The 25,285-nt window shown below is 49.4% G+C and overlaps 4 protein-coding genes across 4 annotated transcripts in view; 2 read left to right on the plus strand and 2 right to left on the minus strand.

The window, feature by feature from the left end:
• Positions 1-912: 912 nt before the first annotated feature.
• Positions 913-5,842, minus strand: LOC135805040 (E3 ubiquitin-protein ligase CBL-like). The gene is made up of 2 exons (XM_065319028.1): positions 4,011-5,842; positions 913-3,299 (listed from the first exon to the last, which is right to left on the minus strand). The coding sequence occupies exons 1-2, from the start codon at positions 5,592-5,594 to the stop codon at positions 1,881-1,883; spliced, it is 3,003 nt and encodes a 1,000-aa protein (XP_065175100.1). The 5' UTR covers positions 5,595-5,842; the 3' UTR covers positions 913-1,880.
• A 792-nt stretch (positions 5,843-6,634) lies between these two features.
• On the plus strand, positions 6,635-11,964 carry LOC135806492 (uncharacterized). Its single transcript, XM_065320685.1, has 3 exons — positions 6,635-9,360; positions 9,496-9,832; positions 11,902-11,964. Exons 1-3 carry the CDS (start codon positions 6,635-6,637, stop codon positions 11,962-11,964), a joined length of 3,126 nt encoding a protein of 1,041 aa, XP_065176757.1.
• Positions 11,965-15,551: 3,587 nt separating this feature from the next.
• LOC135805041 (DNA-directed RNA polymerases I, II, and III subunit RPABC1-like) lies at positions 15,552-22,587 on the minus strand. The gene is made up of 8 exons (XM_065319029.1): positions 22,442-22,587; positions 22,246-22,334; positions 21,064-21,125; positions 20,135-20,192; positions 19,810-19,972; positions 19,362-19,420; positions 18,932-19,010; positions 15,552-15,969 (listed from the first exon to the last, which is right to left on the minus strand). The coding sequence occupies exons 1-8, from the start codon at positions 22,496-22,498 to the stop codon at positions 15,904-15,906; spliced, it is 633 nt and encodes a 210-aa protein (XP_065175101.1). The 5' UTR covers positions 22,499-22,587; the 3' UTR covers positions 15,552-15,903.
• Positions 22,588-22,734: 147 nt separating this feature from the next.
• Positions 22,735-25,285, plus strand: part of LOC135805042 (uncharacterized) — a 6,837-nt gene continuing 4,286 nt past the window's right edge. Inside the window, exons 1-3 of the mRNA XM_065319030.1 lie at positions 22,735-22,902; positions 24,480-24,507; positions 25,154-25,180. Coding sequence (XP_065175102.1) covers positions 22,865-22,902; positions 24,480-24,507; positions 25,154-25,180 — 93 coding nt within the window. The 5' untranslated portion in view covers positions 22,735-22,864. The remainder of the gene's footprint in view (positions 22,903-24,479; positions 24,508-25,153; positions 25,181-25,285) is intronic.

Consider the following 25,285-nt stretch of genomic DNA (forward strand, 5'->3'; position numbering starts at 1 on the left):
CAATCCGCAATGTTTTCTTTTTCGAGTGAAAATTATGCTCACCCAAAGGCACATGTTGGTTGTCCCTGGCCCCTAGTTACGATCCGTTGATGTGCATTGTTCATTAATTTTCATGCCGTTCATGGTTGCACATTGGCTTATCCATACTACCGTACTGGCAATATATGTTGCCGCGTAACGCAGGGGGGTGCGGCGTAACGCGCGACCAGGCTAGTGCGACAAATTTTCGTTGCGTTCGTAACGCGCGCCCGGCGGGGTGCGGCGATCTTTTCATTGCAAAAAAGGCTGAAGACTGTGAAAGCACGTGTACCGCGTGGTGAAAAGTTCAAAACTGGACGCAGCAGGAAGTCCTGCAATAGCAAAAAAAGGACTGCGGCAATATAGAAACCTGTGTAACGGCTCCTGTGCGACTTTGCATGTAACGCCCTGCGTGCGGTAAACATGTGCCAATGTAACGCTTCATGGCCTCACTGCGACCATATATATTGCCAGTATGGTACCAAGAGTGCATAATAACAGTATGACTGTACTCTTGATACTAGCTACTGTGCCATCGGTTGTTTATGTTCAGCTCATGATGCACATAAGGCAATCTATGAGTACTACGAACAACTCGTACTTTGGTGACGAGTTGATTGCAAAACGCGCGCCGTGAACACACATTCTCAAGTCCATTGTCTTGCTGAGATAATTCCAATCTACGTACGGTGGAAAGGTTAGCTGTTCACCTGGACCGGTCACACTGCACCGACTCACTGCAAGTGCACCACACCGAATGGTAGTACCCGTATGCCCGGTTGCAGCTAGCCAGGGTGTACTGAAATTCTGCTCCCCGTCCACTACACTCCGACCCATGCATGCAACAGCATCCATCCGCCTCTACACCAGGTCACGGGCAGAGCACAGACTGGATTGGAGTAGCCGCTCAGAATGGTCTCTGGCGGGAAGCATGGAGAGCAGGAACAAGTGTCCTGCACCGGCAGATTAATTGCGTATTGGAATAACAACTGGAAAAAACCAAACAACGGGAGAAACAATGAAAACGAAAACGGTGGAAACAGGGCAGTATTAGAAGAGGAATACAGAGCGAAAAGAGGTGCGTTCGGCGTCAGATGGCTAGATCTTAAAGTTGATACCAGACTGCATGCGATTAGCAAAAGCAGACGTTACGGCTAGATGAATGGGGCCAGCAGCACGCGACATGACGAGCGCCCGTGAAATCATGTATGTCTTGTCAAGAAACGCGTGCGGATATAGGCGGACATCCTGAAGTGAAGAGCTGCAGTGTCGTATAAGTAGCAGTACATTCCAACAAGAAGAAATTCACGCGTGACGGCGCATATCGGTGCTCAAGGGCAAGTGCTTAAAACTGACAGAAGTAGACTTCCGTGTGGCCGTCGCAGAATACACTATATGATTCGAGGGCGAGAGTGATGTCCTTGTCCGGCAAAAATAGATGTGCTAATGTTTGGTTAGAAATTGGAAAAAAACTGTACAGGGAAGTGCCTAACTATGACTACGGGCATAGGAACCGATAGGACATACACTGAAATATCAACAAAGCATGACAACAATGACATGGGTTAATTCACATCTTGAGCCATGCTGCTGCTGCAGATGAATACGAAAATAAATGAACGAAACCAGAAACACAGAAGAGCACAGCATGAGCACAACAAATAAAAACGAAAAAGAAATGGAGAGTCTTACTGGTGATGTCATCATGGCCTGGTCAAGGTCAGAGCTGCATTGTCAAACCATGAAACCAACTGCTGAGTGATGGCAGCAGCAGCAGCAGCAACGACATTCCAATCATCAGTGGCCTGTATCAAATACATACATGTACAGTCAAACTCAAAAGAAGATATATGTGCCGTGCCTTACGATCGTGTGGCGCCGAATCGCTCCAAGATCATCAGCGCCAGTGCCTTATCCGACCCTGCCACCTCCAGCGCTTTCTTCACGTCCTGTTGGCTATATCCCATCGTAAGCAGTTCAATTTCCAGAGACTTGATTGGGGGCATCGGTGGCTGCTGCTGCTGCTGTGGCAGCGGCGGTAACTGTTGTTGTTGTTGCTGTGGCTGTGGCGCTGGTGGTGGTGGTGGTGGCTGTTGCTGCTGCTGCGGCGGTGATTGGCGAAGCGGCTGTCGAACTGCTGGTTGATGGATGCTTGGTGGAGGGTTGTCGAAGAAGCGCCGCTCATCATCCATTGGTGGGGGTCTGTCATATAGGGATGTTGGTGGCACCGCCGGAAGTGGCTGGTCATAGTCCATTGACCTGTCGCTGAATGGATTTCCACCACCACCGCCGGCACCACGCGCAGGAGCCTGACTGCTAGCAGCTGGCAGGTTGGAGCCCACCCCAACACTTCCCGCGCCAGAAGCGTGCTCTGGTCCGGGTCTGGGACCAGAGGAGAGTTCACTTGGGTAGCCGGGATCAGAGTGTGGCCGGGATGGTGGGTTGTTCTTATGGGGTAGCGGCGGTGGCATGTCAGTACTGCTGCTGCTGCTGCCACTGCTACTGTTCATCACGCCCATATCCTCTCTGCCACCCATTATCCGAGCACGACGCATGGAGTCGGGCAGTGGTCCAAGCTCCAAATCTAAGTCTTCCTCCTCATCCTCTGAGTCTGAAAAGCCAACCATACCTGCAGCGTTCATACGTGCATGAGGCAGATCATAAGTGTTCATCATGCTGCTACTGGCCGCCGCACTGCTAGGAGCAGTGGCGGTCGGAGATGTTGCATTTCGAGCAGCCTGCATGGATGAAGCCCCGGTCATCGGTGCTGCAGTGTTAGCAGCCGCAGTACTTTGCTGCTGCTGTTGTTGTTGTGTAAAAGCCAGGCGACTGTATTCTGTGTGTTGAGAAGAGCTGTGATGAGAGGACTGCATGCCGCGTGCATTACTAGAGGCAACATCCACTTTGACATAATTCAGAGTTCCATCAGCAGTTCTGTGGGCGCTGGGAGCATTGCCACTACCTGAATTGGGAATTGGCGGCAATGGTAGGTTCGGTGGACCGCCGCCACCGGTACACACTGTTCCAGGCTGCTTGCTCAAAGGATTCTCTGGTTGGGGCTTTCCTCGTCCCCTGACGGAACCACGTTGCGGCAGAGGTGAAACAGTGGGCGAGTGATGAGGTGAATTGTGACTGGAATTGAGCGGCGCGTGGCCATTACTCACCGGTCGCCGAGGCAGCGGCGGCAGCTCCTCCGTGTCCGCTCGTAATTGGTGCTGCTGTTGCTGGTGATGTTGGTGACTCTGGAACTGAGGCTGACCATAGTGCTGCTGAACCACAACCTGTTGTAGTAGCAGTAAATAGTCAGCCGACAACACATGCACACGCACACAAGTAAGCATACGACAGCAGCAGCAACAAGGAATGTTCGGTTCACCTTTTAACAGGCCCGTCGGAACCGGTCTGGTTGGTCAGGTCATCACCTGACCAACTTGTTGGCCACCAGCAGAGTTTGCCGTTGAAGAGATTATGTGTACCCAGTATACCATGGTTATGTGTACCCAGTATACCATGGTTATGTGTACCCAGTATACCATGGTTATGTGTACCCAGTATACCATGGTTATGTGTACCCAGTATACCATGGTTATGTGTACCCAGTATACCATGGTTATGTGTACCCAGTATACCATGGTTATGTGTACCCAGTATACCATGGTTATGTGTACCCAGTATACCATGGTTATGTGTACCCAGTATACCATGCACAATGTAAGAAAGTCTATGGTATGGCCGGACCAATCAAAAACTGCTTCCGGTGGTCCTGTTGAATATAACATTCACCGAATCCACATAGAACAACTATTGTACAATCACACCTGCACAGCACTGGAGCTTTGCCCCCCCCCCCCCCCCAAACAACACACGAAACAATGGTGCAGTGAAGCCATTTTATCCAATCTCCACTGTATCGCAGTATCAGTTCATCGACTTTCATGCAGAAATGCCAAGCAGCACAAAATAACGCAGCTCTCAACTGTTTGGCCACTTACTTCAGGCTGCCCACCAGCCTCTTCTAGTGATGCACGGATAGCTGCCTGCAGCGCGGGGTCATCAGCATCCTCACCGAGACTATTGGCACTGCCCGAAGTCTGCAGCGGTGGTCCTCCAGAACTAGCCTTGCTGTTTTGGCGCACGCCAGCACCCTGACGGTTGACAGTGGTGTACGCGGGAGGTAGTGGTGGTGTGGCGGCGCCGCCGCCTTGCGAACTTTGTGACTGCAGCTGCTGCACTGGTGGTGGATGCTGCGATGGCTGCGGCGGCGGCTGTGGCTGCGAGACCCGTGAGACCCTGTCCCGGTTGCTGGCCATACCTTCGGCCATCTCGGACGGCTTGTACGGGTCAATTACTATGTTCTCAGTACTGCGAATCTCGGAGCGGCAGAAAGGGCATCCCTTACCACCGCTATCCACCCAATGCATTAGGCATTGGTTGCACATCAGATGGTTGCACGGCTCGATACGCACGTTTTTCTCGTTTTCGGCACAGATCTTGCAGAGCTGGAACGTGGAGCCCATCTCCACATATAGCTCATGCTGCTCCCGCGTCACCTGCATGTGGTCCTCCGGCTGCGGCTGCACGTCCTTGGTCAGATCTGGGTTGTCAAGACGACCCATCGGGTACAGGTAGTACCCTTCCTTGCTGCCGTCGATCAATGCCTGGATGAGCGACTTGTTTTGCGGTATGGTCTGCAGAATGTGACGGTCGGCAGTTACGTATCCAATAGCCCACTGGCCGAGTCGTGTGCAGCTTAGGCGGAACAAATAGCTTCCCGGCTTCTCCACAAACTGCTCCAGTCGCGCTTTGACCTCGTCGTAGGTCAGGAACGCCTGGTAGCCCGGGTGGGTGACGGCCAGGCAATTCCAATTGTGCAGAATCGTGGCCCAGGGCTGGAACAGGCGCGTGAACACATCAAATTCAAACTTGGATACATGGTCATTGCATGTCAGATCCACAGTGGACTTGAGGGCCATGGCTTCCAGGCTGCTGTGAATGGGGTGAACGTGGTGGAAAGCTTGCTTGAAGTCGCGCCATCCAACGATGACCTTATGCGGGAAATTGCTCTTCCAGAAGTCGCTTGCATCAGATTTGGTCACTTGGTACGTCTCGCCCTTGAAAATACCCCCAGGATAAAGGGCTTTCAGCTCCGAGTACATATGACTGAAAATCAACGCTAATTTCGTCAAGCTGCGGCGGTAAGAAGACGCTTCGTCGTACATTTGTTCCCTGCCGTCCTTGAAGAGCTGGACAGCCTGTTTGGACTTGATGATGAGGTTCTCGATGAAAACTCGGAAATACAGACAGTCATTGAGTGCCTGCAGGTTGTCATCACACTTGCTAAGAATAAGGCGAAGGTGGGAGTACGTATCGGGTAGAATGTCCAAAATGCACGGCGGGCTGCTTCGCATGTTCAAGCGAGGACTATTGCATAATTTCACCACTCGCTCCATTAGCTTCCAAGCCTTCTCTATAGTCCTCCGGTCGACGGTGAAGCGTACCGTTACAGCATCTTTGAGAACATCGAACAGCTTCTGGCCTTTCACGCGTATGCGATCCTCCAAGCGAGGCTGCGCCATGATTCGCTTTAGCTTGTTAGCGAGTTGCTACTATCTCCCTTGCTACAGTGGAGAGAATTGTACCGCTCACTGACTAGAGCGGACCCGACGACATGGACCCGCTTGTGTCCAGGACAGCAGAGCCTAGAGAGGCCAGAGCTGAGATCCTCTAATGATTATGTGTGGGCACGGTGGAGCGAAATCGCCGCCGTGCCTCGCAAGGGTCGACGACACCAGCGTAAATCAGCTCTCTGGCGGAAGCCAAAAATTTAGTTGCTGCACACAGAGACTACCCATATCTCCAGCAAATCACTGCCATGCATACGTACATGTACATGCGCATATACCAGCTCTGAACTGCCCGATACAATGACCATGTGCGCTTGCATAGCAAAAACTCCGCATATGCAGGCAAGGCAGATATCACAGACTCAGTCAGTGCATGATGACATTGATGTGGCCTGCACTACAATCTACAGTATCTTACGGGCATGCCGACAAGTCCAGTACTAGATGTAGGCCTACATCAGTAGATCTACATGACTTTTGAGTTTTGGAGACTGCAGTGAGTCGTGCAACATCGGGTCTGGTTGCACTGCCACACGTCCGTGCTGTGCCACTAGTACTAGATCTACTGAGAGTAAGTCTGTACTCTGTAGATCTACTATTGTTAGATTGACAGCATGAAACAAGGTGGAGGACACTTTAGTTTAGTACTGCAGTCTGTACTGTAGTAGATCTACTGTACTGGCACTAGTCACTACTGCCACTATGTCTACGCGCTGTCACGCTGTGTCGCGCTGTGTGTCCCTGTGTTCACTGGGGACGGTTGTGCTTTTTTGAGCTCCTGCTTACTGCAAGTCCTCGACCTTTGTAAACTTCACGGAGGCCTGAGGCGGCCCTCTTTGGGCCGCCTCTAGGCCAGGGAAAGCGCATGACGGAGGGAAGCATACAGCTGAGAGACGGGACGGCAATTTGGTGCCGTCACTTTTAGTTGTACCCGACGTCGCCGCTCGCGGAGGTTTGACAAGCCCCCGAGCGGATTTCCACAACATCGCGCGATGAAATCTGTCAGAGAGAAGAGAGGGAGATGGAGACGTTGCCTGCTGTGTTTGGGCTCATGGAACGTGAGATCCTTGGTGGAGCGGGACGGCGACATCGACACTGCTTGTGTTTCTGGACGCGTCGTGGAAGACAAAAAAATTCACCGAGTTATTTCTGAACTGAAAAGGCTGAAAGTGGCGGCGGCAGGCCTGCAGGAAACCCACTGGTTTGGACAAAATATCTACGCTGTCAACGGATTTACTGTGATCTGTTCGGGCCGCCCCACTCCTGGCGAAGAGGATAATCGACGTCGAGGTGAGGGAGTTGCTCTTGTTTTGAATCGTGATACAACTTCGGCGTGGAGGGCTGGCGGCTGCGTATGGAACGCGGTGAGTTCTCGGATTGTGAGTGTACGTTTGAAGTACTGTGCAGCTGATGGACCGGATGTTTGGCTCACTCTGGTCAGCGTTTATGCTCCAACGTTTGCTGCGTCGCGGGCATGCAAGGAACTATTTTATGACGATCTACAACGCACTCTGTACGATGTACCCCAGACTGACCATTGTGTAGTGCTTGGCGATTTCAATGCTCGAGTTGGATCTAGTGAGCAGGGTGATGAGTGGTCCACTGTACGTGGTCCGCATGGATTTGGTGCACTGAACTCTTCAGGAGCTGACCTGCTATCATTTGCTGCATTCAATCAGTTGAGTATTTGTAACACCTGGTTCCCCAAGCGAGACCTCTTCAAGCGGACTTGGCAGCACCCAGGCACTTTGAACTGGCACTGTATCGACTACATTCTAGTGCGCCAGGAGGACCGCCGTTGGTGTATGGACACTGCGGTCGCGCGCAGTGCTGAGTGTGGAAGTGACCACCAACTCCTCTGTTTAACTTTTGCACTTCCGTGTGGACGATTAGTTCGGGAGCGCGACCGGGCAAATGTGCGGCGCCGCCGTTATGATGTTGCCCAGCTGCGGGTGCGCACCTCGGACCCGGACTCACCTTCGCCTGCAGAAAGGTACCAAGCTACCATTGCAACCGAGCTTGTAGATACATGGCAAGAACAGCACGACATAGATCAGAAATGGTCCAACGTCAAGGCGGCTATCGACAAGTCTGCTGCGTCTGTCTTGGGCTTCTCCCGGCGTCGCCAACCAGACTGGTTTCGGGAGGCAGAGTCAGCCATCCAGCCATTGCTAGATGAACGGAATCGGTGCTATACCGACTGGCTATGTAGTGGCCAGAGCCGCGACTGCTCGCACTACACAGCGTTTAAGGTGGCTAGATCCAGGGCGCGTGCTTCCATATCCTCGGCTAGGGTAGACTGGATAAAGGCAAAGGCACAGGCGGCCACAGAGTCGAGATTCAATGGAGCGGTCGTATGGAAGTGCATCCATGACCTCCAGTCTTGTACCCGGGGCCTCGCCCCTGTGCGCACTTCCGCCGTGCTGGATGAGAACGGTAACATCTGTAGTTCACCAGAGGAGCAGAGCCACCGGTGGGGAAGACACTTTGACGGTGTTCTCAACGTGGCAAGTGCATGGAATCGCAATGCCCTGGACGACATCCCACAGCGACAGGAGGCTGATCATCTTGCTGAGGCGCCGACTCTCCGTGAAGTCAGCCGCGCTATCTCCCGCCTACAGAACGGCAAGTCCGCTGGAGCCTCTGGCATCCTCCCTGAGATGCTGAAGAGGGGTGGCCCTGACCTCACCGCCAAGCTTGTGGAGCTGTTTGGCGATGTGTGGCGTGCTGGGGTGGTCCCGCAGGAGTGGGTGGACGCCACGTTGGTCCCCATCCCAAAGAAAGGGGATTTATCTCGCTGTGATAATTGGCGGGGTATCTCACTGCTGGATGTTGTGGGCAAGGTTCTGGCGAGCGTCATCCAGACTCGTCTCCAGTCCGTGGCTGCAGATTTTCTCCCAGAGTCTCAGTGTGGCTTCAGGCGTGGCCGATCTTGTACAGATATGGTTTTCAGTGTTCGGCAGTTCCTCGAGAAGACCATTGAGCACGACTGCAAAGGCTTCTTTGTATTTATAGACCTCAAGAAAGCCTATGATTCCGTGCCTCGGGATTGCCTGTGGGAAGTCTTATCCCGAGCGGGTATCCCTGCTCCCATGCTTGCCGTGATCCGTTCCTTTCACACTGACATGTCGGCGGTGGTTCGGGTAGAGAACACGACAACTGACCCTATCCGCGTCACGAATGGTCTCCGTCAGGGGTGCACCATGGCACCTGTGCTGTTTAACATCTTCATGTGGGCGGTGGTGACTGTGTGGCAGCGACGAGTCCGAGATGTACCCGGTGTTGGTTTTGAGTTCCGGCATTGTGATGGTGACAATAACCTTTACCGCAAGCCTACCAGGACGGATCCGGTTGCCATTGCCACTGAGTCACAGTTTGCAGACGACTCAGCACTTTTCGCGACGACTCGTGCAGGGGCGGAGACGGCACTTGCAGTGTTTGACACGACCGCAGCTGAGTTTGGGCTTAAAGTTAGCGCTACCAAGACACAGTTCTTGGTTGCAGGTAGGGATGTTTCGCCTGGGGACTGCGCTCCAATCGAGCTAGCTGGCACGGTCATCGAGTGTGTTTCGGAGTTCCGGTATCTGGGATCTCTCATTCATCGCGGTGGCCGGTCGACACAGGACATCACTGCTCGGATTGCGCATGCCTCTCGTGCTTGTGGCGCCTTGCAAGGAACCATCTTCAGCAATCCTGACCTTGATTTGCATATCAAGAGGTGTGTGTTTAATGCATGTGTGCTGTCGCTCCTCCTCTATGGGTCAGAGTGTTGGACACCATTGCAACACGATCTCAGACGTTTGTCAGTCTTTCATATGCGGTGCATCCGTTCCATCCTGGGTGTGTCCCGCAGAGATTGCTGGAATAATCACACGACCAACGCCCAACTGTTGGAGATGTGGGGTGACTCTGATACCATCTGCGTGAAGGTCGCACAGCGTCGCCTAGAGTGGCTGGGCCATGTTGCTCGAATGGACAGTAGCCGGATGCCGAGACAGATCCTGTTTGGCTCACTTCTCACACGTCGCCCAGCACATGGCCCTCGCAAGCGCTGGAAGGATTGCGTTGTCTCCGACTTAAGAGTTCGTGGCCTCACCAAGGAATGGTACCCTATCGCCTGTGAGTCCCGTGCTGACTGGCGGACTATGTACGCCGAGCCTGTGGAGAATGTGCCTCAGCCTGACCCAGTGGTATGTGCGGATTGCAATCGGTCATTCTCGCGCCCTGGAGATCGTGCTCGCCACAAATGTGTGGTTGAGCGGGCAAAGCCGATTGCTGAGCAGCGAGGGGCTTGCCACTGTGGAGATTGTGGGCGTTGGTTTCGCAGCAAGGGTGGTCTAGCTGTTCACCGCTGTTCCGCACCTCAGCCTCAGCCTCCCGAGCCCCGGCAAGTCTATGTGCAAGATGCCTGCTGTGCTGCGCACTGTGCTGTGTGTGCCCGCTGCTTTCGGTCTGTGCAAGGCCGCGGTCGTCACCGGTGCTCGAGGACTGGCCCGCGCCCGACTGCCCAGCAGCGTAATTCGTTCAGCCATGTATGCGTGTGTTCTCGCCGGTTCCGTTTGCCCCACCATCTCCGGCGTCATCAGGCTGCGTGCTCCATCTTCCTCTCTGATGCCCCTCCGGGGCCCACGTGACCCCTGTGGCAGTGGCTCTACAGGACAGGACAGGACGCGCTGTCAACAAGCGTAGCAAAGCAAGTAGGGCAAGTAAAAGGGTGCGGATCGAGGAAACGCAAGAAGTGAAGAGTTTGACCTGAGCAGTTCTGCTGGGAAGAGCATAGAATTACTAGAAAGAGAGTTCCAGATCAGAGAGCTTGCCGGTGCTTCCTCTGAACAAAATGTAGTACATTGACTGCACTGCAGTTACAAGCAAGCAGGCCAGCGATTGGATGGCTGCCGAGGTAAACGCACAAGTAAGAGCTTGATGTTCGCACGCGATAAAGACACTGCTGTCATTCCTCAAGCTTTTTGCGTTACCAATGGTCACTGGCTGGAGTCGAGGAGGTACATGTAGCCTGAAAGAATATTCCGTTTCGAGATGTCGCGTGGGTTGTAGTTCGAGCAGGCAGATGAACGCAGGTAGAATCAACACCTAGTAGCCTACTATTATTCTTTTACGTCTTTGGAGAGCTGTAGGTTTACACTGCCAACAAACAACATACTTACATAGCTGCATGCAGTGCCATGGCCTGATGGGGCACAAGTCAGGAGACGAGTCAAGAACAGTCATACTAGTCGTGCATGACTTTGTACTGTATGTGATGTTCATTTTGTAGGTCAAACTGGCGGTAAAAGAAGATCAAGCAATGAACTGTCAATAAATAAAACGCACTACTCTACTCTCTAGACTATGCCAGTACGGCAGTAGTGGCGACAAGAGGATTGAGCTGGCAGGTGGCGGTGTACCATGCCCTGCACGGCCAGATAGGTATCAATCTACGCCGCATAAGACGGTCTTCACTGCATGTAGATCTACGATGATTATGTACTCCGGTATCCCGGACCGTCGTCGTCGACCGGTTGACCGACCGTGCACGTGTGCGCTGTCATGTCAAGGCTTTGCGGGCTAGCCGGCTGTGGTTTACCGGTTGTCAGCTGTGCGAAAGTCAAAACCAGTGTTTCTTGTCAAAGAGCACATCCCTCACAGTTTCGTATCGCGATATCAGCAGTATGTCAGCCGGCCTCAGGTCACACAGGCACACGACTTTTTTTAGCGAACGAATCCGGCCGTCGAAATGATCATGATAAATCATCAACGTGCAACGTCGACCTCGAGTCGTTCGCTAGGCGTACACGTCGTGTACTGGTAGTATCGAAATCTCGTGCATTCCGGAGCAAAGACGTTACAGAAGGTTATTGTAGAGTGCTGGGTAACCACAACGTCTCGCACAACGACAGCGTCATCTGGTTATCACCTGCGCACTGTTTGCATCCATTGCATCTGCTGGTACATAAGGGAGTAGCCATTGTAGGAAAGCTGGAGTAGTTCGCAACAATGTACTTTGTTTGACTCGGGTTTTGAAGATTTTACAATCATCAATGGCAGAATAATGATAAAGAAGAAGGATTTGCCTGGCATTTGCCCAGACTAACCCAGCGCTTAGCCGAGCACCACGTCCACGGTTGACCGCCGTGGTATCATACTACTACTACTGAGTCTGTGCCATGGCACAGCACTCTGCATGCAGTCAAGCAGCAGCGACCAGCTGCTACTTCGCTAGCTGTTGTTTTTCTGTTCCCGCGTAACCCGTGTTTGCCAGTGTTTGGTGACACGACCATTCAAAATGAAGCAGCGTGACCTGATGACCGAGAGCCGGCAATAGTGTGATCGTGTCTGTGTCAATCCACGGATCTTCCTGTAACCAGTTACCTATTATGGCCTACACTGTAGTGCTAGTATAGTGTACTACTAGTACTAGTAAGTAGTAGTAGCTGAGCTCAGTCACCTGGTCACAGTGGCAGTGCAGGAGCGAGAGTAGGTCTACTCAAAAACTAGGTTTGTTTTACTCCCTGGCCTGGGCCGGCCTGGGTCTACCTAGCTGAGTGTGAGGTCGACTGAGCTGACAGACAGCTGCAGTTGTAACGGATTCAATGATCAAGCCGTGGCTGTGGCTGTGTAGCCCGTAGGCGTAGGCGTAGGCTTTAGCGACCCATCACTCAGGCTCAGCACAAGTATTATCCCGCTTCAGGCCAAGCCTACACCACAACACCTGATGACTTGGCTTGCCCCTACCAAAGTGCCAAAGATGGTGTGACGGATCCACTGTCTCTGTGCGGCAGACCGCGGCTAGCCCTGACCGTGGAGAAGGGCCTAGCAGGACACACTGGACAGGCCCTGCCCACATCCAGTCCTCAAAAAAGTCAAACACGTCAAATAGCGGAAGGTAAGCAACTAACTTCAACTGTTACTTCCACGTCAATACCAAGCCCCACCTGTCAATCATGGCCAGAGCAGTCAATGTCATGGAAGACTGGTCTGCTTATTCAGTCATTGAATCATTGATTCATTGGGTATACGTGTACAGGGCACTGCATACTGGCGCTAGCACTGTAGTTACTACACTGTAGTTACTACACTGTAGTTAGTCTGCTCAGTAGACGTTAGAAGTTAGTTTAGGGCTGAAACGATCCCAAAATGTTACTCGTTTGCTAACGATCGGTCAAGACGGTCCAGAGACCAGGTGCTCACATTACCGCTCGTTCTGCCATAGTCCTGGCTGCAGTAATGGGACAGAGTTACAGTATGGTATGCACACAGGTCCAAGCCCTGAGCATAGATCTACGCGACCAGTGTGGTGTTTCCACGCCATTATTTTGAATACATGTACAGGTACATGTATCTCCTGTGGACCAGTAGCTGTGCGCACACCATACTAACGCTACTCACACTGTACTAGTCACACGGTAACCACGCCTACGGGAAGAGAGAGAGAGAGAGAGAGAGAGAGAGGGGGGGGGGGGTATGCACACCCCAGATGGATCGATTATTAGATTTGGAGGTTGAATTAATTTGATATGATAGTCAAGGTTTGATTGCCGGTGTGAAGTGGTTTTGGATTGGTAATGCCAGCACCTGCCCATATACTAGCAAGCTGTCCAGTGATCCTGGCATCAGCAGTTGGGGGTCACTACTCCAGATTTCCAGCAGATACTTGCTGGCTCCCAGGCTACAGACTCAAGCACATATTGACGTGAAGATAGAGTGAAACATTTCCCCTATGGAATTCACTCACCCCATGGCCCAGGCTTGACAAGGTCACTTAGAGGGCTCTTCTGAGGTCACATGATCTCTGTGGGCACTCAGACTCCAGGGCATCCATTGGGCCCAATTGCCAGGCACAAACTGTGACAAAGGACAGCCCAAAATAGCATTGGCTTGTCACCCTGTACTCCTCTCAGGCTCTCAGGCACACATCATACAGATCAAAAATATCCCCCTGTCAGTACAGTACAGTCAACTTCCCTAATAACGACCGCGGATATAACGACAGAATTATTTCCATGCCCAGAGCAAAGTCCCATCTAACCAAACAAAGGCTGTAATATAATGAGACTTCCGATCATATGATAAGGACCCTTCGCGAATAAGGACACTTTTCTGATGTCCCGCCGAGTGGCGTAAGTAAGTTGACTGTAGTCATGTACAGGACATGTATGTACTGGGTAAAGACTAAGGGCAGTAAGGCTAAGCCTAAGCCTACTTGATGATCGTCCTTTTTTTTCTTTTTTTTAATGGGGAGGGCCTTTTCTAAGGGCAAGTACCCCCCCCCCCTCCCCCCACACACACACTCACATTTCACACTGAACATCAAGCTCACTGGCTGAAGCTGCATGCATCTACTACTTACTCAACTGACGGTCGGTTATACATGTATGTACTATGTGACACCACACTGAATGATGATTTATTTTTATTTATTTATTTATTCAATATCTTATGGCTTCCGATGGCAGCCAGAACGGGAAGATGTGGGTGATAGCCAACCATGGTAAAAGAAGGAGAAGATTTCATCAATGTGAGCACAGCAGTCACTTGTTCTCCTTTTTCAAGTTTTTGCAATGGGATACTAAAATTATTCAATTTATTATTATTTGTACTATGAGTATTTTTTTTATTTTTTTATTTTTTACTATTGAACACTCACTGCATAATGAACTAAAATGAGGAGAAGAACTCGACACAATGGTACATATCCAGCAGGACGGAGTGAGTATGATACTACTATCCCATTTTCACGCAGTATCATGTGTCCAATGTACGAGTACAATTGCGATGCAGTAAAAATGGACTCGGCGTCTGGATAAGCCTTTTGCGCGTTGTACAGATGCACGGAATCCCGTAGAATACCGTAGAACCTAATGGGTGTTGAATGTGCAAGACCCTATTGTGTTTTCTGCTATTTCCACTAAGAAATGGGCCCTGAAGGCATTTCAAACGAAAATCTTTTCTGAAAAAGATCTAGGTAGTCATTAGTTCTAACCAAAGTGAAGAAGCTGGAATTGGGATTGTCTGCCATAAATTATTAGGCTAAAATTGGTCAATTGCGCATGCATAGCACACAATGAACACCCAATCGGTTCTGTACACACCTACGCCCTAGTACTGAACTTCGTACATCTGTACAACGCGCAAAAGGCTTATTGGGGTCCCTACTGGCAGTGTGTTCAGCTGCACATGAGATTTTTATTTTTTTATTTTTTTTATTTACTTGAAAAAGCACATAACCACCAGGAAAGCTGACAAAGAAAAAAGAGTAAGAAAAGACAGATAAAAAGAGAGCTGAGAGAGAGTTGGGGTACGGTTAGGGGAGGACTAGACATTGGATGGTGGTCGCCACAGTCACAGATAGTAGCAGTGCTGGTGAGGCTACAGGCACTCCACTGACCATTAGGTCTCAGTATCGCCATGCCGGTAACGCACCAAGAGACAAAAACGGAAGAAAATTGGACTGAACATGTGGTGGAATTTATCCTTTACATCAGGGAGCCCTACACATAATATTATGGTATGTGTAGGGCTCCCATCACTGACTTCTCTATTATAAAGCTGGTTTTGTTTCTCAACAACGTAAGCCGGTGCTAAAGCGGACGTGCGAACTTTACTTGCTTTAATCACGGACTCGGTTTTCTCAAATAATACTCTTGACATTTACAGAGTATTGTGCAGTGAGAGCGCTGCATTGGCATTCTACCGCTATTACCATGCACATGGCCTATTCATGCAGTGTATGAGCAACTGAGGAGCTGTCAGTGTTGGCTTTTTACATCTGTCTACGAACACATCATGAGCAGGGACACATTTTTATATGATCACAAACGAGACTCAAAACCAACCCCCACACACACATACACATACAATGACATCACATGCATACGCACACAACCAGCAGGCCATGCAGCAAACGGGGTGTGGATGTTTTACGAAAATTCAAGAGAGATAAGTTACACTGTGGATCAGAAATGTTCCCAGCGTGTTTTGTGGGATTGATCGATTCTTTCATGTTTATATGGGATTCTATCTATGTACAGCTGGAGTGCCAAAAGACACAAGTGACATGTGCTTCTAAAAAAAGACAGGGATTCGGGAGACGGAAGACTCAACATAGCACGGACCCGCACACGGCATACCTGGGAGGAAGAACACATGAGCTGTGTTTTATAGGCGAACACGACTCAGATGCAAACTACAAGTAGTGGGAGCACTGCCATGTAAGCTTCCTCGGTTCACACCAACGGCGGTACATGTAGTAGCGGACAAACACTCAAATAACCAGGCGATACGTGATGTATCGACCTGCGGTTTCACTGCGACGGTTAATCTTTACAACCTGGACAGACAAACAACATTCAAGAAGACGAAGAGAATAGCACTCTTTACCTTGTAGGATCTAGGGTCGCAGGTACACCAAGTGCACTCATACAGTAATGGGTCACATGCCAGTCATAACACCGTGCTGTTCGTATGGTGTGGGTGCATTCCTGCTATAAAAAAGTGCAGCGGCGATAGAGAACTAATTCTCCTGCACAATGGTGTTTGTTGTACATGTATCAGGAGCCAACTGTACTACGGCACTGGCCAGAGAAATCCAACCTCATGAATAACTGGGCGGTACGCAGCCCTAGCACCACACACAACACTGGTCTGTGCACTCCAGCCCTAGCACCACACACAATACTCTGTGCACTCCAGCCCTAGCACCACACACAATACTCTGTGCACTCGAACGCGCCGCTACTTTATTCATGAGGTTGGAAATCTCTGCCCAGGACTGTACATGCCGGAGTTGACACTCTTGGTTATAGAAAGGTTCAGGGAGAACTAAGATGACAAGTTCCTGCGAGGTTGATTGGCCCCAATAACAATAAACTGAACAAACAGTTACATGATCGGACGCTGTACTAGAAACCAGACGACTTAATTTCTCGTGAAGGCCATCCCTGACATGACTGCTGCCTTTCTACTGCAGCAATGAAGAGTGAAGAGCAGCAGATGGGCACACCATTCGGCCGCACAAGCATATCAACTGTCCACACGGCCAATCTTGAGTAGCTGTTACTTTCAATCTCTTAGAGTCTGCAGCCAATCCCCTAAACTGACATGGCAATGCACTACACACGCACACACCAGTGGCGTACCCAGGGGGGGGGGGTGCTTTGGCACCCCCCCCCCCCTCAAAATTTTCGACATAGGCCAACTTGATGTACCCATGCCACTAAAAATACCATAACTTTGCAACCGATTGTCCGATTTACGCAAATGATGGCCCATTGGAAAGGTCTTGAGTGAGGCTTTCCATTGAGATGTGTGAAGCCTAGTTCACATTCGGCGGGGCGCGACGGGACGCGACGTAAGGATCGACGGGACGGTCTGACGGCGTCCAATGTGAACACCAGGAACGGGAACGCAACCGTACTACCGTACAGATCGGGAAACGACGGGAAGAGTTGGATCGATCCAACTTTTCATACCGTAGACTGGCGTAGACGGGGACGCAAGCGTACAAAACGGCTGCAATTCGAGTGTGAACAGGAGACGGCGTCGTGCGCCGACTACTCCCGATTCGTACTTGGAAATTTTTAGCATTTCGAACACTGCGCTTCCCATGATAACTCACAGAATGGCTAGCACGACTTGAGTTGAATTTTAGCAACATAGGATCTCATGTCACTTATTGTATTTAGGGATAGTTCAGAAGCGTGACAGACGAACTATTCTATCATTTCCCGGGGCTATTATTTGAATGCCACAACTTTCAGGGCTAATTTTTTGATCTTCATGAAAAACTGGTATTGTGAACTTGATTCCGCTTCTTTCAAGGAGAAATAATTGAAAAGAAGTCCCGAAAACGAGAAATTAGGTCCGAAAGTCACCCCGTCACGGACCGTGCCTTATGACTCGCGCCGTTCAACGTTGAACGTCGCAAAGACTCCTGCATGTCGTGTCGTACGAATCGTACAGGATTTTACAGCTCACCCCAGCCCTCCCGACAAGCCCTTACGTCCCGTACCGTCGGCGTTGCGTCGAATGTGAACTAGGCTTGATTGAATTCGATACTACTTTGAACACTGCGTTGTGCCCGAACTCTGAAAGAAGAAATGGGGATGTTCATAAAATTAGACTTTTGAATGCAATTTTTGGTGGCACAATTATCAGATTTTTCTAACGGATTTTTTGCTTTCCACTCGCTGTCGTCACTAGTTGATCATAGTTAACCATGTTACATGACCTTTCATGTGCCAGGACAGAGGGTTATCTATATTGTCAGGGCCTCGACTTGTTCTATTCCGATTTCCCGGGAACACTCCGATCAGTTGTTCCGACAAACCGACTGAAGACGATTGTTCACGAAAGAGTGCTAATCTGTTGTTTCGGGACCTTGAAATCCTAAAAATGCTATGGCTTCTAAAGAGGTCGCTGCCCCCTTGCCTTCCTGCCATTGAATACCTCAGACACTGCTTCTGATTTCTACCAACAGAAAAGTGGCAGCCCTCTGTTACTATTCTATTTGTGAAGCTACCACCATCCATTGCACTCGCCTCCTGGGAGCTTTTTCTGTGACTCCTGCCAGAAGTTGTTATGGTAGTTTTGCCTTCTTGCCCCATTCAATATGTGAAGTACTATAAGTTGTTACTAGTACAGTTGCGCTCACTGAAATCCGACCCAAAGTGCAAAGCTGGCGCCCGGGACCAGTTCCGATTACATCATTGTATGTGTGCACATGTACGTCCAGCCGCATTCGTTCCACTTCCAGGGCGTCAAGGGCCGTGGAAGTTGAGGGCGCCAGCTTTGCACGTTGGGTCGGATTTCAGTGAGCGCAACTGTACTTCAAAGTACATTAGTCAAATTGAAAATGTTTTCGTTATATGATCTAGCAAGAGTAGTGTACTCTCGGACCTAGCTTACAGAGGAAGTACATTTTGTCCTCCAAAGGGAGGGGTATGTTTGGGATTGAGTACTTCAAGGCCTCAAGGTTGCTCCATCCTACAGAAGAGGTCCTACATTTTCCCTCGACTTGGTATATCATGGTAAATACTTGCATGTTAAATAGCGCACTAAAAGTAAAAATCAAGTTATCAACCATCCATGTATCAAACGCACCGAAATAATGCATTATTCGGCTCTTTGGGAAAAGGTTGGAGCACCCCCCTCATTCCAGATCCTGTGTACGCCCTTGCACACGCACACACCACGCACACACACACACCACGCACACGCACACGCACACACACACACATAGCTGGAATGCAGCAGTACGCCAGCAACGTTCACACGCAATATTTAGAACTCACATCGCCTCGTTTTAAGCCATAGTATCGTGCAACGGCGTCGTTGGCTTGTATTCTTGGTAGCTGTGCCTCCTTCAACTTGCTATGTACACGGTCAAGGGAAATGGACACTTAGAGAAAGACACCGCGATACACTTTGGCCAAATAGACCAAGAAACCGGACAGCCCATCTCACATAAGATTACTACTTGTAGAGTAATGTTCAAGCACTGCAAACATAAACAAAAAGTTGATTTCAAAACTCAACTTCAGTCCCAATAGTTCTTTCGTTTCCCCATCACCATACGTATTTTTAACGATTCCCAATACCGTAAAGTGTGCACAACCACCCACGCACCCCATGCCCCCCCCCCCCCCCCCCCAAACACACACACATACACATCGATCACCCACCCAGCCCATACACAGACACACAAGTGCAAGGAAAGGATACTATCTCGTCAGCAGTTCCTGCTTTTGCTCTGTCGTCATCTTCACATGCTCTGGTACAAGCTGGTAGGAAAAAGCAAAACACACAGCAGGCCATCAACGAACAACGTACCCAGAGGGTCGGTTGTAGTAACTTGCACGAAAAGAGTGTACAGCATTGTTGGGCGCAGAAGAACGAACAGGTTAGAATACTACCAGGTACAGGATAACCGTATGTACACAGTGGCTTCACTTTATAGACAGTTCTACTGAAGTACATGAAAAGTAAGAACAGTGTAGGCGATGACTCTGCTCCCCCCCCCCCCCCCCCTCTTCGACACCAGACAGCAAGTACCTAGGTCAGGATATTATGAAGATGAGGACACCACAGGAGATGCATCGCTTACTATCATCACAGACTCAGGGCAAACACAAAGAAGAAGAAGAAGAAGAAGAAGAAGAAGAGCACTCACCTCGTGTTCTGTAATATTGATGAGAAGCTCACTCTCGAGGAAATGCTCCAGTATGTACTGCGGTGCCATGTCTGTCAGAGCCTGCTTAGCCGAAGGTGTCATGCCCTGCTGAATGACAATAATGGCTTTAGAAATGCTCTCCTCCTGCATACGCTGGCAGTAGCTGCAACAGATAACAATCACATGTGACAGCTAGTTGATATGGAGTTGGCCCATGTGGTGGAACCGAAAAGTTAGTATGATGAAACTGGACAATTATGGTGCATTGAGGCAACGCTGGTGCTAAAATGTCTACAAAGTACCACGCAAACACGTGCAAGCTTACATTTTGATTGTCTTGATGCCAACTTTGGGCTCATCCGGAAAGAATACGAACATCTGATCTGTTGTAAGAAATACAAACAAGAACATATCCACACATCCACACACACACACACACACACACCTTGATTGACACGACAGAAAGGTACAGGCCTCCATTGACTGTTTAATTCCCGAAGCTATGCAAAAGACGTCACTTTAGTAGTGTCTGGCGCTAGCCAGGGCCCACACCGCTTTATTTCGTGTATGTGTGTGTGTGGGTGTGTTTGTTTGTTTCTGGCATCGGGCATGCCCGGCGCCATCCCGTGTAAGTCCCGTACCGTACCATCGAAGACAGCCGGCCACCATATTCAAATAGGGCTCTCAACTGCAGCACCATAACGTGAAGAAACTTAGAAGAATGTGTATGCATGCGAAGTGTATCGAGGGAACACATGCAGCGCGATAGTGCGGGTTCGAAATACTGACACCAATCCGCATGTATACTTACCCAGCCAGTGGGCAGGTGTGTGTGTGTGTGTGTGTGTGTGTGTGTGTGTGTGTGTGTGTGTGTGTGTGTGTGTGTGTGTGTGTCCCCCCAGCCAGAAAAAAGCCACTTCATAGCTGTGTGGTGTAGACCAGGCTGAATAGTGGCGGTCAATTCTTCAGCCTTGCAAGCTGTTGAATGGTGCAATCCCAGCACAAGCTGCTATGGCATCGGCTGTAGCATCGCTATCATCGCCTCCGGCGATGGGCGTCAAATAGTCATGGTGTGTATGTATGTGTGTGTGTGTGACAGAAAGAGAGAGAGAGAGAGAGAGAGAGAGAGAGAGAGAGAGAGAGAGAGAGAGAGAGAGAGAGAGAGAGAGAGAGAGAGAGATAAAGAGATAAAGAGAGCAGCAGTAGGAGAAGTGTAAAGCAACAGACAATGGTAGTATACAATTTTCTTCTTACCCGTTGGATCATCATTGTGAGCTACGAGGATGGACAAATCGTTCCGAGATGGCTTGTTGTCACTGTTAATAAACATTGGGGATGAAAGAAATAAGAAGGAACACAGCATTTATTCTATTCTGAGTGTGAAAATAGAGCGGTGATGGGTATGTTCTGTCGGTGATACATGAGAAGTTTGCTATTGAATTTCAGTGCAAACAGGAAAGGGTAGCTAGTCCGCTTTCAGCCGAAAGACCTACCGTATTCTCGACCTTTGTAGGAGGGATCACAGCGATCAATACAAATGACGGTCATTGTCATGCTTGATTGGCAGAGCGCCAACCCACAAAATCCGATCACCCAAACTGGATCCGGATTCGCCAACTAACACATGACGTGTTCCAAGTACATTTCATACCACAAAAAACGAAGGCCAGGGTGCACACAGTCTGGATATTTGCCATGATCATATTCATGCCTCGCAAGTTGAGTGGGTTTCTTTCAGGCAGTGATATGCCGTACTACTCCACTGCTCGCTACAAGCAGGCTGGGGACAAAGAATGCAAACACTACACCACGCGACGTGAGTTTTCGCCATCAGCGGACCCCATAGCAAACCCATGCAGAGTTGCACACTCTTGGGTAGTTACCTATGTGCTCTCCGTAGCGTCAACAGCAGCAGCACCACCGCTAGCACTCCAATCAGTAGCTGAATATACATGTAATAGTGCGTATTGCAATACGCACCATTCTATATCATTTCAAAAACTTTCTTGAGAGATCAATTATTTCTTTAGCAGACCGTGCTGCAGGTAATATAAGTAGGCTGTGTTCCGGATTTCTACAGCTTTCACTAGCAAAATCTAAACTCGTCACAAGAGCCTACACCATGTCTCAATCTGTATGAATATCGGACTTCTTCGCAAATGCCGTGCAGCCCGCAGGAATCATCAACAGTCTGGATCCTGGTGCGAAAACTGTGCATGGTAGTGCTGATAGGGTGATTTTAATTAGGCCTTCTGACCTGTCCTTATTTGTCAGAGAAGCTACCAACGTGGATTAGGTACTTGCCTATACTTTCATTAGCTATAACTATTCTCGAAACTAAAGCATTGAATACTTGAAGTACAATTCCTCGTGATTATACATGTAGAGTTTGGAGAAAGTGCATTGATGCAAGCTCCGTAATACTCCAGCACCAACCTGGGCCTGTCACCGAATTGGTCCTTGAACTGTTCCAGAGTCTGATCCAATTCCTCCTGCGTTACAAGATATCCTCTGTCATGACATAACTGCAAGACCAGAGCATGAAAGTTAAGAATTGAAAACAGTGCTGAGTACAGTCAAAAATACACCCCCGAGCGCTGCAGCAGCAACAGAATAAAGCACATCAGCTCACCTGCATAATAGTTTTTCGTATTCTCCAGAACTTGTAGCATTCTGCGACGTCGTCCATGATTCAAATATCTAACACATGCACTTCATAACTTCATACTCAAACAAAAACTATCCAAAAAAAACTCTTCGAGAACTATTCAAGCAAGATTGCAGTCTTCGTATCACATGACATAATGTACGAACGACGCCATTTTCCTTCGTACGCGTACACGCGTCTCCATGGATATTGTGTCGCTTGAAAACCAACATTATTTTTTTCCTCGAAATCAAACTAACTTGAGTTTGATTTTGAGATTATCGTCAATATCGATTCACTTGTCTTCCACTGGTTGCATTTTATTGATGAGTATTGTTATGAAGAAGTAGGATCTTCTCCGATCTCTGCTATGAATAGCAGTTACTGTTATTAGTATACTTTGGGAAGATGGCCTTGCTTCAGGGCGGGATCGCCTCCCTCGGAAGGTCAGTGTTGTTCAGTTTCGAATGACGAAAAATAGTGGTTTTGTTGAACTCTACCATTATTATTTTGTATATGGCAATGAACATGGTTTCTCGACGTTATCCTTAACTAGTGTGGAATGAAAATATAGATGTATCGACAGGTGTATGGGCTACTCGTGTCAGTGATTCGCTGGCACCCATATTAATATTATTTTTTAAGTTATGCAACACACGCACACACACGCACAAACACACACACACACACACACACGCACACACCACAGGCACGCACGTGCGCATACAACTGGTATACATTGCAGTGTGGATCACGTCACATGTTTCTTGTTGAGTGACGGGTCGACGAGAGGAGACATGAGCATTGCTTGAAGTTGAAACTTGCCCCTGTCATCAATGGTCGGGTACTTGTTGAATCGATTGCCGTTGTAAAGGCCCTGCCCCCCCCCCCCCCCCGATGGACTAGCAACAGCGGTCACAAACTGCCCAGTGAGCGATATAGCACAGTCACCGAACACACAGACGTACAGGAAGTGTAGAACTGGTAGATACGCCAACAGCACTAGCATTGGAGTGTAATTTTGACACAGCGATGGACAACAATGCCACCCACACTCCGAAGCCAGTGGCGGCATTGGGGACAGTGGCGGCTATTAGTTTATTGGTCAACAGGCTTGGTACGTTCCATAGTGCACTTGTGTCGAGCCTTTTTTATTTTTTTTATTTTTTACAACACAAAAACACACACCATTTGACGGCACAAAGCAGCAAGGCAGCGATGAGACATATGGAATGGCAGTAGTGGGGCACGCGGACAGATACCGCAGAGTACTTGCTGTGCCGGTTTTTAAACTGGATGTATTGCTCCACACGCCTGATCCCACTTAGATCGGTCTTGTGACGGTTCGAACCAATATTCGTCGCCGATGTTGATTCGTCACAAGTCCGCTCACATCTCAGTATCGTTTCCTTGGACCATCAGCAGAGGTGCTGTGATAACAGTATGTCAAACAAGAACACCAGTGGTGGCCAATCATCAGGCATGCACACACACACACACACACACACACACACACGCGCGCGCACACACGCACGCACACAGACTTCCTCACACTACAGCTTGCTGTCTCACATGCATTCCCCATCCTTGCGAATCATAGGCGAAAGATTTGCCATGAGATTTGCACAATGCACCGATCTGGAGCCATGTACAGATCATGTAAACCTGGGTACAGATATGCTCCTTAAGATCTGCACATATCCATCTACTGGGTTCTTTGGCACACCCAATGCCATGGTACCTTGTCCTCACCCGCTTGTTGCAGTGTGTTGAGCCCATAAGTAAGTCACATGTTTGGGTTCACCAGGCGGTTGGGGATTTGGGAGTTTTGGGCCCCTGGGGGGTTGGTTCAATAGCCGACTGAACTGTCGTTCTAAGACTTCTCCTGAATTTCTCCTTGTGTGTGTGTGTGTGTGTCTGTGTGTGTGTTTGCACATGTGTGGTGTGGGTGGGTGGTCATTCGCGTGCATGTGGATTTGGGATATGGATCACCATTTGCTTGTATGTCCGCTGCGCTGTGCAGGTCGTTGATCGGACGCTGTTCAACCTTGGTAAGTTGCTGGTCTATTAGACAGTAACTGTGCAGCTTTCAACTTAGGGCAAAAATTGAATAGTGACTGATGATGGCCGATGAGTGAAACATTTTGAGATTTCTCTAGCTACCGTATTTTTCCGGTTGTAAGTCGACCTTTTACGACTTAAAATAGAAGGAGAAAGGGCGGGGGTCGACTTACAACCGGGATTCGACTTATAACCGGGAACTATCAGTATCTTACAAAAAATGACCTGCACTGCATGCACGAGTGCAGCATGTTTAAACATTTTTGCCAGTTTATTGGCCTTTTTAAGGAATTGGGACGTTACACCCTCCAATAAGGAATGTTTACATGATTTGTTGATGTGTTAGCAGCAGGACGTGGTTAGTAGTGCTTCTTTGGGTGAACACTTTTAAAACTCAGAATTGAGACCTCCAGATACGGGGGTCGACCTATAACCGGGGTCGACTTACAACCGGTAAAATACGGTATTTGTTCTGACCGTGCATGAGCGCATGTTTACAAATCTATGAAATGTTCCGCCAAATCCATGTAGCATGTGCCAGGCCCAGTACGTAGGGAAGTGGAACGTTCTTGATAACTCTGTGATGGTTGTACTGTGTCTTCTGTATGTGTGTGTGTGTGTGTGTGTACCTTGCAGAATGCAGTAACACTCCAGCCATGCCGAGTAAGTGTGTAGTTGTCAGTAGTGTGTGTGTGTGTGCTTGCTGCGAACAGCAGACGGGTACCGGGGAGAGGCGGTACACGGTATAGCTGTTGATTGAGCTCCTCC

The sequence above is a fragment of the Sycon ciliatum genome, chromosome 1 (genome assembly GCF_964019385.1).
Source record: "Sycon ciliatum chromosome 1, ocSycCili1.1, whole genome shotgun sequence".
Taxonomy (NCBI): Eukaryota; Metazoa; Porifera; class Calcarea; order Leucosolenida; family Sycettidae; genus Sycon; species Sycon ciliatum.

Coding starts and splice junctions, on each gene's coding strand:
- LOC135806492 (XM_065320685.1), top strand. CDS start 6,635: ATGAAATCTGTCAGAGAGAAGAGAGGGAGATGGAGACGTTGCCTGCTG. Junction 9,361..9,495: donor CTTGATTTGCATATCAAGAG/GTGTGTGTTTAA, acceptor TGTGTCCCGCAG/AGATTGCTGGAATAATCACA. Junction 9,833..11,901: donor TGCCTCAGCCTGACCCAGTG/GTATGTGCGGAT, acceptor CGTGTTTGCCAG/TGTTTGGTGACACGACCATT.
- LOC135805040 (XM_065319028.1), bottom strand. CDS start 5,594: ATGGCGCAGCCTCGCTTGGAGGATCGCATACGCGTGAAAGGCCAGAAG. Junction 3,300..4,010: donor AGGCTGGTGGGCAGCCTGAA/GTAAGTGGCCAA, acceptor CTACTACAACAG/GTTGTGGTTCAGCAGCACTA.
- LOC135805041 (XM_065319029.1), bottom strand. CDS start 22,498: ATGGACGACGTCGCAGAATGCTACAAGTTCTGGAGAATACGAAAAACT. Junction 19,973..20,134: donor GGCATCAAGACAATCAAAAT/GTAAGCTTGCAC, acceptor TATCTGTTGCAG/CTACTGCCAGCGTATGCAGG. Junction 15,970..18,931: donor ATGGCTTAAAACGAGGCGAT/GTGAGTTCTAAA, acceptor TTGTCTGTCCAG/GTTGTAAAGATTAACCGTCG.